Consider the following 17,018-nt stretch of genomic DNA (forward strand, 5'->3'; position numbering starts at 1 on the left):
AATCCAAGAAAATAAGAAGAAAGCTGATCTATTGAGAGAAGAGGTAATACATACAGGAATACCTGTTATTAGAGGTGTAAAATTCTATGCAGTCTCTTTACTCACTGGAGTCTGCAAACAAAGGAAAAAGAGGGCTATAACTTCCAGATACAGAAATGCTTATACATTAAAGTACTTTATACAAGTTTTTTTCATTTGATTAACACTTAATGAAGTAAACTGAATAAAAGCAGGTCAAAGAATGCTCCCCTATATTCTGTCATTATGCAAATCCTTTTTGAACAGATACTGAGATAAGCACCATTAGCATTGAAATCAACAATACATAACTGATTTCTTTATCTTGTTAAAATGAGAGCCACAAATATGAAAGTATTTGTTTTCTTAAACTGACATAGTTCAATTTACTTCATACTATCTGACACACCTAGATTTTTCTTAGGTGAAAATTCAGACGGACAGCCCTCCTTGAATCCATCTATATGGAAAACTGCATATTTATGCCAAGAAATATTTTCACACTGTTTTCAATCTGGCAAATCACAGTTTCTCAAAATCATTGCCAGATCTTTTTGTTATTTTCACAACTCACATTTTCCCAGTGCTTTTCTTATAAACTAAACAGGTGTTCAAGAATCACCAAATACTACAGATTTGAAACGTTTCACAGCAACCATCACATTCTTTTCTATTTCTGCAGTTAGTTGTAGGCCAATACCTGTCTCTTGACCATCTCACAAATGTCAGTACAGTGTCTCAGCAACATAAAATGAGACCACAAATGTACAAAATTTTCATAAAGACCATGCTACAAAATGAAAATTTGTTTATTGAGTTCCTTTTCTGTCCTACAATACCTTTGAATCTTTTTTGGCATTGAGTCTTCATGTTTGTTTAGGAAGACTATAGCAAGAACTTAAAGCGAACCCCAGTGTGTACAACTGAGCATAGTGTGATTGCTCATACGCATTCCAAAATTATATTAATTCAACTTCAAAGCATATGTGTTTTATTTGTTAGCAGAAATGTCCCAAAATGAATAGATCTGGGGATGTGCAAAGACTAATTGCTCTAGCCCAACCAATTCCACATATCTCCCTTTGCTTGTCAACAAGCAGATCTCCAGATATTCTCCAATATTCAGCTGTCATGCTGACCCCCTTCCTTCTTTTAAAACTCTGGTCTTCCATCTAAAACAGGAAGAGCAGCAAGGAATCTAATCTGAGAAAATAAATTTTCCTGCTTCTTCCTTTCCTCTGACAAAGAAAGGAATATGGTACCCAAAAGTGGAATTGACAATACAGAGCTGTGACTTGGGCCCAAGAAGTTCCTGCAGGCACACAATTAGCAATATATTAGATTAGCATACTTCTGGTTGCTATCTCACAACCAGATCCAGAAATTACTCTTTCTGTCTGCTTTTGGAAACATGTAGGAGTGAATAATGGAAAACAGCAGTACAAATGTCATGCAGGGCATAATACTTTATGTAAAAAACAGACACAGAGCGGGGAGCTTAAATGTGGGACTCTTTCTTGCCCCAGCCATTGTCCTTTATTACTTTTGTGGATGATACAATAGTGTGAATCCAATTGTCCTTACCCTGTTTCAATGATTAGAGGCACTCAGATCACCACTTATCAGGAGTTGTATTCACCTGTTCATTTGTGATTTAGAAAACAGAGCTGATGCACCTGTATGCAGAGAAACGTCTACAGGAACAGAAAGAAATAAAAGAGCTGGTGGAACAGGTCATGGAAGGACACAAGAATGTAAAGCAAGTAAAAGCAAAGATCCAGGAATACAAACAACAGATAGGTATATATATTGCCAGAAAAATGAGAGGTGATGCTGAATATCCCCAAATTACTTCATCTTTCTTTAGTGTACCAATTACAATTTTTACAGAAGGGAAAGTGAAATTGAGGGAAATATCCAGGCTATACATTTCCATGAATGTATGAATATGAATTCAGGAATCAGCTGGCAATGGGAAGATTAGAAATTCTAAGGTACTGGTCATGGGAATTACTCTTAGTTTAAACAGGAGAAATACATAATTAATGTTCTGCAACCAGTTTCCCTTCCATCTAAAAGTAGCACATGATAATGACTCTACTTTGTCAAATGCAGACTTCTCTGCTTGTGTATCTCCATACTTGTATTCATAAGGATAGAGGCAGGCAAAGAGTGTTAGTCACTCCAAAATGGACTAGCAGAGCCTACCAGCCTTTGCAATTCAGTCATTTCTAGGATATACATAGCTTGGAAGACTATGAATATTTTCTATTTTATAATATCCTTTTATTAAGTAATGAAACACTGTGTACAAATGAGAATAGAAATTACAAAGCAGTAATTCAGTGTCTGTGTATGCATATAGTACATTTATGTGCTGAATAGGATAGATGGTGGAGGTGGGAAGTACTCATTTGTTTCTTTAATGATTCCTCCCACCAATACCAGACTGTTCCCTCAAGTGCCTTTAGATCAGTATTATTATCATTATTCATGAATGCATATGAATTTTCCTCCAGATGGACTACTTGTTAAAATAGGCAAACAGCTAACTGAGATTAATTCTTATCTTTCAGTTCAGCAGGTTTGTGAAGAAAGTGAAGAACTTCTCCGGCAAGCTTTAGCAGAAAAGGAGGAGAGGAATAGGAAAAGATACGAACTAATTCAACAAATACGAGCTCTTGAGTCTGCACCTAGCATCAGACACAAATTTGTTGATTTAACAGAGGTAAGCTCAAAAGAATAAACTACTAGTTTTACATAAATGTGTACTGTATATGTTTCACACATTCAGATGGATTGTGTACTGCAGATACATGACAGTCTGGATGGATGAAGTACAAAGTGACTCCACACATGTTGTATTTTGTCATATTGCATGACAAAAGTTAGATATGAAATGGAACATTGACAAAGTCTATAAAGTGAAAATTTTATCAAGAAGAATATTCTGATGGCAAGTGAAATCTTAATCTTCTTGAACCTTCTTCAAATTTTGCCAATAGGATCTGGGTTTCCCAATATCTTACAAAAAGAGTCTGGACAGTGATTACAAGATGTTCTGTGCATCTTCACAAATTCAAAGATTTGTCAGTCAGGGTAAGAACTGAATCAACACAAATTTGGACTCTTGTATACTTAGTTATATTGCAGTGGTGTATGGTAATTAGCAAGATTAATCTTTGCTTTCAAAACTGTCAACATTCAGGTATATGAAAGAGATTGTCAAGAGAACCCAAAACCTTCTGAGCTGTTGCAATTCTGTGTAAATAACTTGTGTGTGTAAGTCTGTAGTTTGTAGTAACTGTATTAACTGTATCTCAAACTTCTTGGACTTGCTGTTGATGCGCAGTTCTTATGCCTGTGATTGGCTCTGCAATGCCCAGACTTAGGCAGCATCCAGAAATCTCTGTTACCTCATTTGTTAACTTAATCAGAAGAAAATAAGAAAATTGGACATAAGAAATACATTTTTTACACTGAGTGTGATGAACCACTGGCTCAGGTTGCCCAGAGAAGTTGTGGATGCTCCATCCCTGGAAGAGTTCAAGGCTGGGGTGAATGGGGCTTGAAGCAACCTGGTCAGGAGGATGTTCTTGGCCATGGGAGAGCATTTGTATTAGCTGGTCTTTAAGGTCCCTTCCAACTCAAATTGTTCTGTGACTTTATAACACAACTTCACTGTTCCATTATACTGAGTATTACAGCAGCACTCTAGTGAATTGGCACACTCTTGGTGAGAGCTTGCCCTGGTTTTCTTTCTACAAAAGGCTTCTTCAGGCTTAATGCAATTAAGTATTTGTAAATAAAATTCCCATTCATTCTTCTAATTTTTAAACTACCAGTTCTTCCCTTAATGGTACTTTCATTTCTTGAATACCAGCAGTATCTACTGAATGAGTGTAGAACTTTTCTTATTTTAGGAACTACTTCACTGGCTCCACTGAGCATTTTTAAAATGCAGACACTCAAAAAACATTCAGCTTCTACCACTCTATGCCTCGAACAAATTCTCTTTCCTTGACATGTTTGATGTCTGCTTGTCATGCCCAAACACTACCACTGAGATAGATAGATAGATAGATAGATAGATAGATAGATAGATAGATAGATAGATATAGAGATCTACAGATATACATACCCTGTTGCAAAACATTTCCCTTTCACTTCCTGTGAATACAATTCTGCGGTCATTTGAAGTTTAATGGTGGACTTGAAGGAAAGGAAAAGTATATATAAGAGCAAGAGTTTAAAATTCCAAGCCTTCATAAAGCTGTTTGGAAATGATCTATCTTTGTTTGCAAACTAAAGTGCAGAAATTCTCCTTAGATTGTAACATCTCATTATCATTCACATTGCAAAGTGGATATTAAAAAGCCTTCATTAAACATTCAGGTTCAAATATTTTAAACTTGAACATTATTATCTGAATTTTCTGGGTGCAAAGCATTGTTTAGTCCTAATAATTTCATATAAAAACAGTAGATACCATATAGATCAACAGCATATTTTGGAAATAGATAAATACAAAAAGTGCATATTTTTAGTGTAAAGTCTGTTCGGGCTTCACACATTAAAAAAAAAAAGTATAGTTTTACACATTTTAAAAATTCAAAAGTCTAATTAAAAGTCAAGTAGAATTTTTTTTTGAGAGCAAATATATTGTATTTATGATTAATCTTCTATATGTTTTTCAATGCTTTTTCTTTAAATGTTTTATGAAAGATATGCTCTAGATTTTAAAACCAGTTTTTAAATACCAGTTAGTTTAGGATCATCCCTATATTTCAGAAATCACAATATATTCAGTGTGAATTGGAACACAATCAAAATATTCTGTTTTACTCATTTACTCTTCCCTTGGCATTTACAGTGTTATTTAGACCTATATTTCTTGTTCTCTAGACTGGTGGCCATGGTTTATTTGGTGAAATGTCAATAGTGGAACTACGTGAACGCCTCGCCCTACTCAAGGAAGCACAGAAGGCAGCAGAGGAAGAGAAGAGAGATCAGATAATTCATGAAAAACAAGCTAAGGAACAACTCATTCTAGACAAACTGGACCAGATTTCCCAATTCAGAGCAGAACTTGGACGAGCAGCTGCTTTAAAGTCAGTATAAAACAGCATGTGACATTTAAGACATTGCAACTTTGTTAATATTTTGCCAGCTCTTGAGGAGAAGAACAAGCAGAGAGCAAAATACAGCCCTTCTGTAAATCAGTATGACTTTTGTCAAGGATTACACTGGGGCCAAGATTTCCTCTTAATTCTTGAAAATAATTTTCATCAGATTTAACAAATCTTTTTCATCATTTATGGCTGAGGACACTCCATAGGCTAGTGTTGACAGTATTGCCTCAGGATTCAGAGCCAATAATATAAATTTAGAAATAAGTTTTGCCTTTCTTCTGTTCCTTTTCAGCTAATCAGAACTAATTTGATGTTATTAGAATCATTCTAGCTTGACACTTAAAGTTGTTTCTCATTCTCATCTAAACCAATACTAGAGCTGTAGTTTTCTTCCTTGAATTTCCTCTGTAATGTTAAAAGGAAGGCCTTATTCTAGAAGTTAAAAATATTTTAGTAAGAAGATTTTGTGATAGCAATAATCAGCTATAAATTAAATACATTATAGGATTAGATCAAAAAGGAAGTTCTTTGCTTACAGGCTGAGCAAATTCTGCATTCATGACTAACATTTATTATTCACTATCAAATTTATTAATCATTGTCATAAAGGATACATAACCATCGCAGATGCTTCACATGTGCAGAAGACAGGTCCCTTCCACAAGGGTTTTAAAATCTAAGTTAAAGCTATTGACAAATAAAGCTCAACTGGAAGAAAGCCTGTGTAAAAGTATACAACAACATGGCACACCTCTTGATCTTATACCATTTTTACTGCATCTTAAATATTTGCCACTTTTTTCTTTCTAATTGCCTTTTTTCTTTTCCCTTTTGTGGCTTTGAGAGATAAGTCCTTGTCTTGCCATATTTATTTTGCAAACTGATGTTCAGGCTGACATTCAGAAGACATATTCTATCAGGCTACAAACACATGTTTTTAAACATGTCTGAGATTCATGTTTATTGCCAAAGGTGACTTCTCAGAGTTCAATTCATGTTAATCATTTATTATCCAATTCTACATCTCAGTTACAGAAGGCAGTATTGATGTATTCTTTTAGTTTTCACTCGCCTCAGCTCTAATTTGGTTTGTTACTGATAACCAGTCTCCAAAGACTGGGGTTTTACCATGTTAGTACTTGAGAAGATAGTTTAATGTATTTAATGAATTGATAACTGCAGCTGCAGTGGATTGACTCCACAGAGCAGTGACCTTCTTTTCTACGGTATGCATCAAGAAAAGATTTTAAGACTTAAGAACCTGAAATGGAGTTGGAGCTGGAAATATACTATCATTGCTAAACATTCAGTATTGTGAAAGCCTGTGGGAATAACTCAAGCCACTGCTTTCCACTAGAGATGGAGACTAAGCATTAAGAACTTGTGTACTACATAAAACCTGTTTCACGGGTACCTGCATTAAGAATCATCTGTTCTTCTAGATGTGCAGTCTGTGAATTTTGTATAGGGCTGGGTTCCTTTAAACTAGACTCTTTGCCTTAATTCAGAACTAAAACTGTTCTGATCCTGAAATAAGCTGTGCTTGAATGAGAAACTTTGATTCACTTTTTGTTCTGTCATTTGAAATGCTTTTTAGAACAGACCAACGTGCCAAAGATAGTAGAATCCAAATTAAATTATACACTAAATTTCAAGCCTCTGACTCAATCAGTCAATCTGGTCAGATTCTTGGTAAGTTATACAGTAATATTAATGGAGCCCTATCTGCTTTCTAAATAAAGAAATATAATGTTTCATTATAGACGTTAGAAGACATTTTCCTTTCATGGTCCCTAAGCAATTTATGTATGTATAAAATTTATGTATATGTTGGAAGTAATTCCTATAAAAAGGCATCATCATAGTATATCAAAAATGTTTTTCTATGAGAGTGTATTTCATGCATTTTCATACAGAATACAAATCTCTGGTGTTATTTTTGTTAATACAGAAATATCGCATGCTGGCCATGGCATTTACAAATGCTAGACACTTTCATGCAGTTTTTATTTCTCTCTATAGAAACTATGGACTTTGTGTATTAAATCTTATTTGCGGATTTTGAATCCTGAAATACCTCTCAAACCAGTGTGAGTGATTAATTGCTTGGGTTCTATTCTTGCTATGTTGCACAGGAGGTGTAAAAAGCTAATTTTTATGTTTACAGAATTGATTCATCATTATAGGGATAGAATAGCAAATCTTACCAATGGTCCTCATAAGTTAGCCTTATGCATCAATATAAAATTATGTATTACATCTTAAATTGCATTATGTTGAAGGCTACTACTAATCAGCTAAAGTACGGCAGCTAAACTATGCTAAACACCTGCTTTAGTGACAGCTCGAGTTTAATCAGGTCCCTACCAAGCAGGTTCCTTTCAATAACATTCACAGTCATACATCAACACAAGAGAAGCACATTGTGCAAGTATATAATGAGCTATATTAAACAAAATAGGAAATGGAACATGAAAAATTACAGACACATTGTCCTTTAATAGACTGCAAGCTGTAACATCTATCACAGCAGTAGCTTTGTGAGTGCTTGCAGGATGGTACATATGCTGGACATCCCTTTAATTGCTAGAATTTCACACCATTTGAAAATCAGCACTGTCATTTGATGTGGACAAGCAATTCTGTTCTCAGCTTTCAAACTCAAGCACCAACAGATTTGTGTGTGTGTTTGAATGCATGTTAATGTACTCAAGTTACATGCATGTGTACTTGAGTACATTAACATTTCATTCTAGTGAGGGACATGTATTGCTGCAATCTAATGTCCTGAGAATGACACAGTAGTTCAAACCAATTGGTCTGAAGCTCCCTCCATCCACATTACCTGTGTTTTGGGGGGAGAGTTACGTCGTGTTGGACTTGAAGCCTGGGGCTGCAAGCTCTCACCATTCACGTGGTTTAAAGCTGTCAGAGAGCAGCACTAATCCTCCCTGACTTCCTTGTATGTGAGGAAGATGTACAGACTCCCACCAAGTCAAAAGTTCCCTGGATCCCCATCTCACACTGGTAATGCTATGGTACACTGGACTCCCAGCACTGCATTACAACTGATGGTGTGTTTGCCAAGATGGCAGAGCAATCCTTTCTCTCCCTGCCACTGCCAGTGCTCAGATCCCTCCCTGACAAGGGGCACTGACCACACACACTGAGACAAAGGTAACCCCTCTCTCTTGGCCTGAGGTGGGGAAGGGTGAGCAATAGTGTGAAGGCAGCCAGAGCAAGCAAAGCAGGAGGAGCAGGAGGAGGTAATGAGTCCTTCACTATCATTGAAACAAAGGGGGAAATTGATCAGTAATGATGGACCAGAAATATGAGAAGCTGTAAAAAAAAGCCAGGCTCTTCTCAATGGTGGCCACTGAGGGGACAAGAGGATTATGAGGAAACACTTTTTACTGTGAAGATGACCAAGCATTGGCACAGATTTTCCAGAGAGGTTGTTGAGTCTCCATCCTTGGAGGTGTTCAAAAGCCATGTGGACACAGACCAGCTCACACAGCTCAAGGTGGCTCTGCTTAAACACACAGGGTGCTCAAGATGACCCCCAGAGATCCCTTCCAGACTCAGTCATTCTGTGATTTAGTGACTGAACTTTGATTATGCAACTTCAAAACTTTTACTTCACATGAGAAAAACACTGTTATGAATAGCAATCATTTCCCCACCTAAAATTAGGTGCTTAATAAATTAATTGTTTTGGAAGAGAGTCGGATTTTGAGTGCTTAAATCATTCACATTAGTACAAAACAGTAATCAGTCTAATAGTGTAGTGTTCTTAAATGTCAAAATAGTAACTGCCTTAATAGTGAGCTGTTAACAGTTGGATACATTCAGTTTGCTAACTGCAGTAACTTAGAATTATATGGTGCATTACAGAAAAAAGCAAGATACTGTGAAGTATAGACAGCCCCACTCAATAAGGCTATGAGAAATTTTTTTAAAATATTGTTATTTTCAATATAAGCAATTTTGCTTTTAAAAAAATATTTGTGTTTTTGCACAAGACTCCATTTTATAGTGTGAGCTTATAAATACAGTCCTAGCTGCTTGATATTTTGTTGCCTAGAATGGTCAAGTGGTCATTTTTACTCAACCTCCTACAAATATTGAGTCAGTTAAGACCTGACTACAGCTCTTACATACATCTATGTCTTTATACTTTTGATGCAAAGCTGGAGTTTGAAAATTAAAATGAAGAGCCAAATACAGATTATAGGAGAAACCTCTGTTCAAATCTTCAAATTTCCCATTTTTTAAATATAGCTGAGAAGAATTTTAATAAATCATCACATCATTTTCTATAGATCTGGAGAGGATTTTTCTGTGTACTATCCCATTCTGACTGGCTGTTAACTTACATCCTTAGGAAATACATTATATGAGGTGAAAGAGATCATAAGAGGTTTTTCTATCCTGAGCCCTCAAAGTTCTCAACTGATGACAGAAAACCAGAATTTTAAAATTTGTTTTTTCATTCCTTCGTCTCTTGGAGTTTCTGTTATGATATGGTGTGGCATCTGAAAATCTATGGGATTGGCAGCTTTTTGGAATAGTGTAGATGACTGGCACAAGACTACACTTAGAAAAGGAAATAATATTACCCTGGAAATAAGCAACTATTCATAATGTTAATATAGAAGCATCTGCTGCTGCTTCCTGATGTTAAACCTCTTGCTATATTTCCTTTAATTTTATTTACAAGAATCTAGATTTGCATGTAAGGAAAGATTTTGTTGTTTATTCTCATGGACAAGACTTAATCATCAAGTATTTACTTAAAACTTATATTTTATAAAACTTTTACTTGTTACATTCTTGTATATCCTTTGGAATACAATGCCTTCATACAGTGCACATAGAAATAAACCATGCCATCAATCAGGTTAAGTGATAGCAGACAGTTTTTAGAATTACAATATAGTGTTAAAAATTAATCTCAGTGTAGCAGAGTATATCACAGTCTTAAAGTGGATAAGGAAACCTTATCCTAACCAGATAGCATGACACATGGAGCAGAGGGGTTCAGGGAGTGTCCCAGGAAAGTAACTGGAAAAGAGAAGCCAAGGTTAACTATCACAGTCTCATTTCAGAATGTGGCACAGGTCATATTTCCCCTTCATCCAGTTCCTAAGGATTTGGGGACCTCTAGTATGGAATGGCTGTGCTGAAGAGAACTTGTTATCACAGAGTTTCCTATAAGCAGAGATAAAACTAACAAGGCAGGCAAAAGCCATCTCTCCCAAGGTGAAAGAACTGTTTGGATCCTTGAATCCTTGATACAGACACTTTTTAAAAGCAAATTTGTGTGTTTAGCATCAGAAGGTACTTCTTCCTTCTTTCCCATCTGCCAGCTTCTTGAGAAGTGTGTCTTATACTGAAATCATCCAAGATATAAGAAAAGGGTTCAGTTGTAAAAGATTTCTTTTCAAAAGGCAACTTGCCTGTGAAACTAGTCCTGCCATTGACAGAATGACAGCACAGAATCTCTGAACAGTGCCCTGGTGCACTCTGCTCTGGGTCATTTGGAGTTTTTATTTGGTTTCCAATAAAAGCAATTGTAACGTTGCACCATAAAAATATAAAAAGACATTTTATTAAACTATCCTTTGCCAGCTGCTCCTAGCAGATCTAACATGGCTATACAACTGTGTACATTTCTTGGAAGATCTGACACTTCCTTTAGCTCTGAATCTAGCCAGAGAATCACAGCTGCTCATTACATAATATTAACTCTACAATTCGACCTTACTAAGCTAAATTTGAGGGCAATGTTGAATAAAAGAGAAAGTTGGATATTAAGTGAGTCATAACCTACATGGAGCAGTTATGGGTAAATTGGGCCAACTGGGTGAAAGTATGTAAAACCAGATAAAATGTAAATTCCAGGGGACACAAAATTGGCTGCAATAGAAATGAGGGGGAAGGAAGACTATCCAATAATGCCTCTGGTATGCCTTACTTTTAGGCTGCATATGCTGCTATCAATTTATGCTCACACAGAGCAACTAACCTTAATTAAGACATCACCATTCAATTGATTCTGTATCTGGGCATTGGCATTACACAGAAAAAAAATATTTTATTTTCTAAGGAATACAGCAATCAAGATGAATACTAATGATCATATAAGGCACACTCCATAGTTCACACAAGCAAAGAGCTGCAGTATTATCCCAAGTTTTGCATGTCTTTTTTTTCCTAAAGAATGTCATGTCATGATTGAAATACTCCAGATATTGTTATCATGGCATCCTGTGGGAAAAAATTATTTGATGTGGTTTAGTAATGCTGTTCTGTAAACAAGAGGCAAATTGTGAGTGCCACATGCAAGTTATATAATTTAAATATCTTTTGAATCTAACTGGTTCTCAGAAGCAAGAGTAAATTCATTATTATTAAGGTAATATATGCTCAGATGGACTTATTCTGTGGGGATGATAATATTTTACTTTCTCATTATTTCTTTTTGACTTTTCAGGCATGAAGAAAAGAAAAAGTCCCAGTCCCGTGACAGACCCATGAAAGATGAACGGATTTTAAACCTGCAGAAGAAGATTACAGAAAAAACAATGGAGCGTAAAAAACAAGCAGGACTCTTGAAGATTAGCCCCCAGAAAACCAGAATGGTGTCAAGCAAGGTCTGGTTATTACATAAGGAGAAAAGATCTGCAATAGACCTGCTGTTCACAGACCTTTGCTCAACTGCCAGCACTGGCATGGGGGCAGAGGCAGATGGTGCCATACATGGCTGGCAATAACAACACCCTGCCTCCTGCCTAGGCACAATTTCTCCAGCCGTGGCCTTGACCTCACCTTCTTTTCACATGTTCTGCAGTCACAGAGCAGGACTCATCCATTCAACACCTGCCTTCCCACTCCTACCACCACACACTTGATATCCCATCAAGACAGCATCTTACCCCATCTCCAACTCTTGTCTTTCCCAGCTTCCCATCACACATGTCCCATCACACCACACTGGGATGCTCACCCCTCTCCCACCCAAGGCATGTTACAGTTTATCATTCCCATGGTTTTGTGGAGAGTTGCAGCAGTGTTTAAGTCATCTTAAAGTAGGCAACCCACTCTGTTCATCACACCAAGTTTGATGCTAACAAGTTTCCCAATCATGTGAGCAAACAGTGTTGTCAGCCAGCACATTATCAAATAGAAGTATATTCACTAAAGAGGAAACGTATCACTGTATAACCTGCAGTCTGATCATCTCTGTGTCTTTCCTGCAGGATTCTTTTCAATGGAACCATTGGAAAGAACTGGAAGAGAGTCGGGAAAGACAGTTCAGAATCCTTCAGCATGGCTTCATGGACAGGGAGGCAGCTCAGAAAAGGGAGCTCATTGCAGCAGCAAGAAGTGGAGCCAAAGCCTGTGTACTGCGCTCTGATCTGAGGTAAAACACATTTGGAACAAATTCAGGCCTGCTGGAAATATCCCAGTGTACCTATTTACTACAAGGTTGAATTGTATTCTTTATTTCACCTTTACAATGTGATTAGAAAAATGTGGGTCTTACAGGCACAATAGAATAAAAATGTGCGTAATATAATTTAATTTTTATGTTATTTTATAATGATAAAATGATTCATTACATAATGATTTTTTCTGCTAGAATCAAAAGCTTTAAGAAACATTATCATCAGAGCTCCTACAGCATAATAGCAAATATCTGTGTAAGAATGTTGAGGCCTGTATTTCTGGTTTGGTATACTATGCCATGGTTTGCTACAATCATTTTTCCAAAGAATAAAAATGAGGGCAAACCCCAAGGAATATTTGTTTACATTATGCATCTTTTCAGAAGGCATGGTCAGCCCAAGTTCCTAAAATGCCTTCTTACATGACTGTAACTATGTACAAGGATTGCCAATTTCAACACTGTTTTAGAGGATGAGGGAAAAACTGTTCAGAAGGTTTAGATGATGTGAAAGCCTCCTGAAGTCAGTCTAGATTCAGTGACCCAGGCAGGCCATCTCTCTATTTGCAGATGTAAATTTCTTCAGTCTTTAAACAGTAAAAGGAGAACATAACATTGATCTCTTTAGGGAGCTGCTTCCAGAAGAAGTAAAAATTCTGTTACTCACCTAGAAGACAATTTGCCCTCTGACAATTTCTATACTGTGTAAAACAGCCTTTAAATCAAAAAACTTATCCAGGCACAAAGCCAAGGAGGATATAAATCAAAATTAAAATTCGCCCAGCAGTAAGTCTATGTAATGTATTTCTATTTTAACTCAATGCCAGTTACTAAGTGTTTAATTATGGCTATTGCAAATATTTAAATTGAAGGAGACTGTCGCTGACATTAGAGTCAGGCAGCTGCTTCTAATGCTCTCACAACATTGCATTTCTCACTTTTTATTGAAGGAGGTCTAATGGAATTCTTTTATTGCCATCTAGCTGTGAAGATCACTTCCACAACCCACAAGTTGATAAAATGTGCTTTATTTTTCACTCCAAGTAAATGCTCTAATAGTCTAGAAAGGCAATGCAGGTTGGGCTCATGCTCCAGAGCAAGAATTAAGGAACACAGGAGAGTGAAAAGAAGGAATCATAGAAGTAGAACTACATAGAAAAGGGAACCATGACACCATGTCTAGTAAAGTATTGTATATCTTTAAATGACAAACCCTTGGTGGCAGGGAGTTTGTCTTCCTTTGTGGTTGTTCAGCATTCTTTTACACTGCATTCCAGAGCAACAAAGCTAACTGGTGACTCTTAACACCTTAATTTTCCAGAAGCCAGCAATTAACAGCTGACACTCATGGTCTAGTATATTGCACAGCTGAACAGTTCTCAAACCTTTTCATAAGAATTTTAAGAAGGAAAAACAAAAGCATCATTAAGCAGATATTGAGATTGTGGAAATTTTAAATCCCCATCACACTGCAAGCTTCTTCCCCTGTGATTTTGGACCAAGTTTTCAAAATTTTTATTGAATTGCAATCAAGCTGATTCAGAATTATTTCCTTCTCTATATTTTCTTTGCTCTCAAATGAAAGGACTGAGGAATAGATGAATCTCAATAATCCAGCTGTGGAATTTTTGCCTTCAGAAATCACAAATAGCCCTATTGTTACTTTGGGATCTGATGCATAAAGTCACCTTCAGAATCAAGATTTTGAGGAATGTAAAACAATGTGTTTTGAAGAAAATACCAATATATTCCTGTATTGGTATTTTTGTATCAATACAGCCTATTGATTTTTCAGTGATGGCAGGCCTTGCAACAGAATACACAGAATAACATAAAAAATACCACCTTGCTCCTGACAAACGTGTATAACTTGATGCTGAACACAGCAGATCCTATCCAGAACCACTCTGCCTTGGCTTCTAGAGGACATTCCCTAGTATTCCTGTGTGGTACATGGAAACCTGAGGTGAGCAATGCAGAGCAATCAAAGGTCTGGTGGGACTTGTTAGCCTTGTGTTACAAAAGCAGCTGCAATGAACTGGAGCCAGGTGAGCTGTGAAGGCACTTAGCTCACTGCAACTTGCTGCCTCAGCTGGTGCCTGTGGCAGGGACCATCCACACCTGCTGCAGCCACACACAGAGAACTGAGGGAGCAACGCCTCTACAATTGCTGCAGCCACACACAGGTGGATGAATAATTCATGATTCATTCATTTACACATTTGTAACACCATTCACAGCCAAGAAGAAGAGCCTGAGTGAAGAAGGCTGACTCTGAAATCGTCCATCAAAACAGAGGAACAAAATCAGAGGTTGCACCTGTCTGATCGTAGTGACAGACTCGTAAGGAAACATTTGTAGTGCTGGAAGCTGCACATTCAGGGATCTCTCATTTCAGCACAGCCAGACCACAGAAGCCTTCACATGCCACTACAGTGTAAGGAGGTGTAACAAACTCCAGATTACCTGAGGAAGACCAAGGGGTTTTGCCATGTGACAGGCACTCCCCACTCAGGTGACATGGTCACTGCTGGTGGCATTTGGCTCCCTCTTCCACACGCTCAGTGACTGCCATGTCAGGTAATCCAAAGTGCCCTAGAGAATATAGGTGTTTTATTATTTCAGTGAAATTAAAGACACAGAGATGGTTATGTTGGGATGGCAGGGAAAAAAATACCTAGTGCAAATTTACAGTACTCCTCTCCCAGAGGAGGAGAAGGGAAGACAAGTCACTAGGGGAAGCTAGTGACTTGTTCATCTATGAACAGCCAAATTGTCAGGCACAGGGCAATAAATAAGAGAAGGTCAGCTGCTTATTGTGCTAAGGTAAAACTGTTGGAGAAAACCCTTTTTGATAGTGAGGTAAGGATCTTGAAACACCTCTGCAAGTGTTTACAAGTTAGACATTGGATCTGGAGTAATTATTCCATGGGTAAGAGGTAACTTATCTCCCACACTAAAGGCTCTGATGAATTTTGCTCAGTCTGTTGAAAGCACACTGAGAAAAATAATTTCTTCACAGAAAGGGTGATTTGATATTGGAATGGACTGTCCAGGGAGGTAGTGGAGTGACTATCCCTGGGGGTGTTTAAGGAAATACTGGACATGGCCATGATCTTGTCAGCAAAAATCAAGACTAAAACTCCTTAACACCAATACAGTGTTAAGAAGCAAGCATTACTTTAGTACAACACCAGATGCACAGGGGATAATTTGGCCTAATGTGCATGCCTGGCTGAAGATGATATATGTGTTTATTAGCCAGAGATCACAGAATATGCTGAATTGGAAGGGGCCCACAAGGATCATTGAGCCCACTTCCTGGCCCTGCACAGCACCATCCCCAAGAATCACATCATGTGATTGTCCTGAGAGCATTGTCCAAACACCCCTTGAGCTCTGTCAGGCTGGTGCCATGACCACTTCCCTGGGAAACCTGTTCCACCGGCCAGCCATCCCCTGGGTGAAAAGCCTTTTTCTAATATTCAACCTAAACCTCCTCTGACACAGCTTCAGGCCATTCCTTGGGTCCTGTCACTCACCAGAGAGCAGAGATCAGTGTCTGTCCCTCCTCTTCCCCTCATGAGGAAGTTGTAGCTGCACTGAGGTCTCTGTCTTCTCAGGCTCCTCTTCTCCAGGCTGCACAGACCAAGTGCCCTCAGCTGTTACTCACACAGCTTCCCCTCAAGGCACTTCACCATATTTGTCACCCTCCTTTGGATGCCCTCTATTAGTTTAATATCTTCCTTATATTGTGGTGTGCGTATTAATCAGAGAAGCGTTAGATATGAAGTTGCCTGGGTTTGCCCAGTGAGCCTCAGAGGAGCCTCTTGAGGGTCTTTAGGAACCCCTGGTGGTCTGCCACGTATGGTGTTGGTTTTCGCCCTCGGTATAAAAGCTGCACAATGTTTCTGAAGGAATTGGATTGTTACAAGGTGCAGTAACCACCACACAGCTCTATTAAGTGTTCCTTCTGCACGAGCAGTTTATAACACTCTGGTTGACATGGTGGTGTTCAGTCATCAGTTGGCGTTGATGATCTCGAAGATCTTTCCCGACCTAATTGACTCCACGAATCTGACATTCTGCGAAACGTTTCCAGAAGACGGGGAGGGGGAAGGGGAAGGCGGGGGGGGGGGAGGGGGTTAGGGAACCCCACCCCAAAGCTCACGCACACTCCACCTCCAGGTACAACAGCTCCAGAGAACACAGCAAAAGCACGATCTGGCTCCGGCCGCCCCTTTCGGGGTCTGTCAGGCCCGAACTAACCCGAGGACCAGGAGACCTTTCCCGAGGGGTGGCGAGAAAACTCAGCGGGCCTCTACAGCCCCGCTTAGGCCCCACGCCCGCGCGGAACTACAGCTCCCAGCACGCCCCGCGGCAGCAGAGGAGGTGGGGCCGCCCGTCTAACCGCTATT

The 17,018-nt window shown here is 38.4% G+C and overlaps 1 protein-coding gene and 1 long non-coding RNA gene across 9 annotated transcripts in view; one reads left to right on the plus strand and one right to left on the minus strand.

Annotated features, from left to right (window-relative positions):
* The window catches only part of CFAP99 (cilia and flagella associated protein 99), a 49,124-nt gene extending 36,392 nt beyond the window's left edge, over positions 1-12,732 (plus strand). For all 4 annotated transcript variants that reach the window (XM_085577584.1, XM_021550731.4, XM_085577583.1 and 1 more), the window contains 6 exons: positions 1-43; positions 1,677-1,818; positions 2,595-2,746; positions 4,924-5,129; positions 11,647-11,806; positions 12,413-12,732. The exon at positions 1-43 is cut by the window's left edge and continues 162 nt beyond it. In XM_085577584.1, the coding sequence (XP_085433710.1) occupies positions 1-43; positions 1,677-1,818; positions 2,595-2,746; positions 4,924-5,129; positions 11,647-11,806; positions 12,413-12,580 (871 nt within the window). In that variant the 3' untranslated portion in view covers positions 12,581-12,732. The remainder of the gene's footprint in view (positions 44-1,676; positions 1,819-2,594; positions 2,747-4,923; positions 5,130-11,646; positions 11,807-12,412) is intronic.
* LOC146767522 (uncharacterized) overlaps positions 1-16,969 on the minus strand; it is a 40,697-nt gene extending 23,728 nt beyond the window's left edge. For 2 of the 5 annotated variants that reach the window (XR_014954662.1, XR_014954664.1), the window contains exons 1-2: positions 16,143-16,282; positions 1-15,195 (exon numbers count right to left, since the gene is read on the minus strand). The exon at positions 1-15,195 is cut by the window's left edge. This is a non-coding gene — a long non-coding RNA (uncharacterized LOC146767522). Of the gene's footprint in view, positions 15,196-16,142 lie in introns of all 5 variants that reach the window. The other 3 variants (XR_014954663.1, XR_014954661.1, XR_014954665.1) reach the window with 3 other exon arrangements.
* Positions 16,970-17,018: the final 49 nt, after the last annotated feature.

This window comes from Lonchura striata, chromosome 4 (assembly GCF_050655825.1).
Source record: "Lonchura striata isolate lonStrDom1 chromosome 4, ASM5065582v1, whole genome shotgun sequence".
In the NCBI taxonomy this organism is placed as follows: Eukaryota; Metazoa; Chordata; class Aves; order Passeriformes; family Estrildidae; genus Lonchura; species Lonchura striata.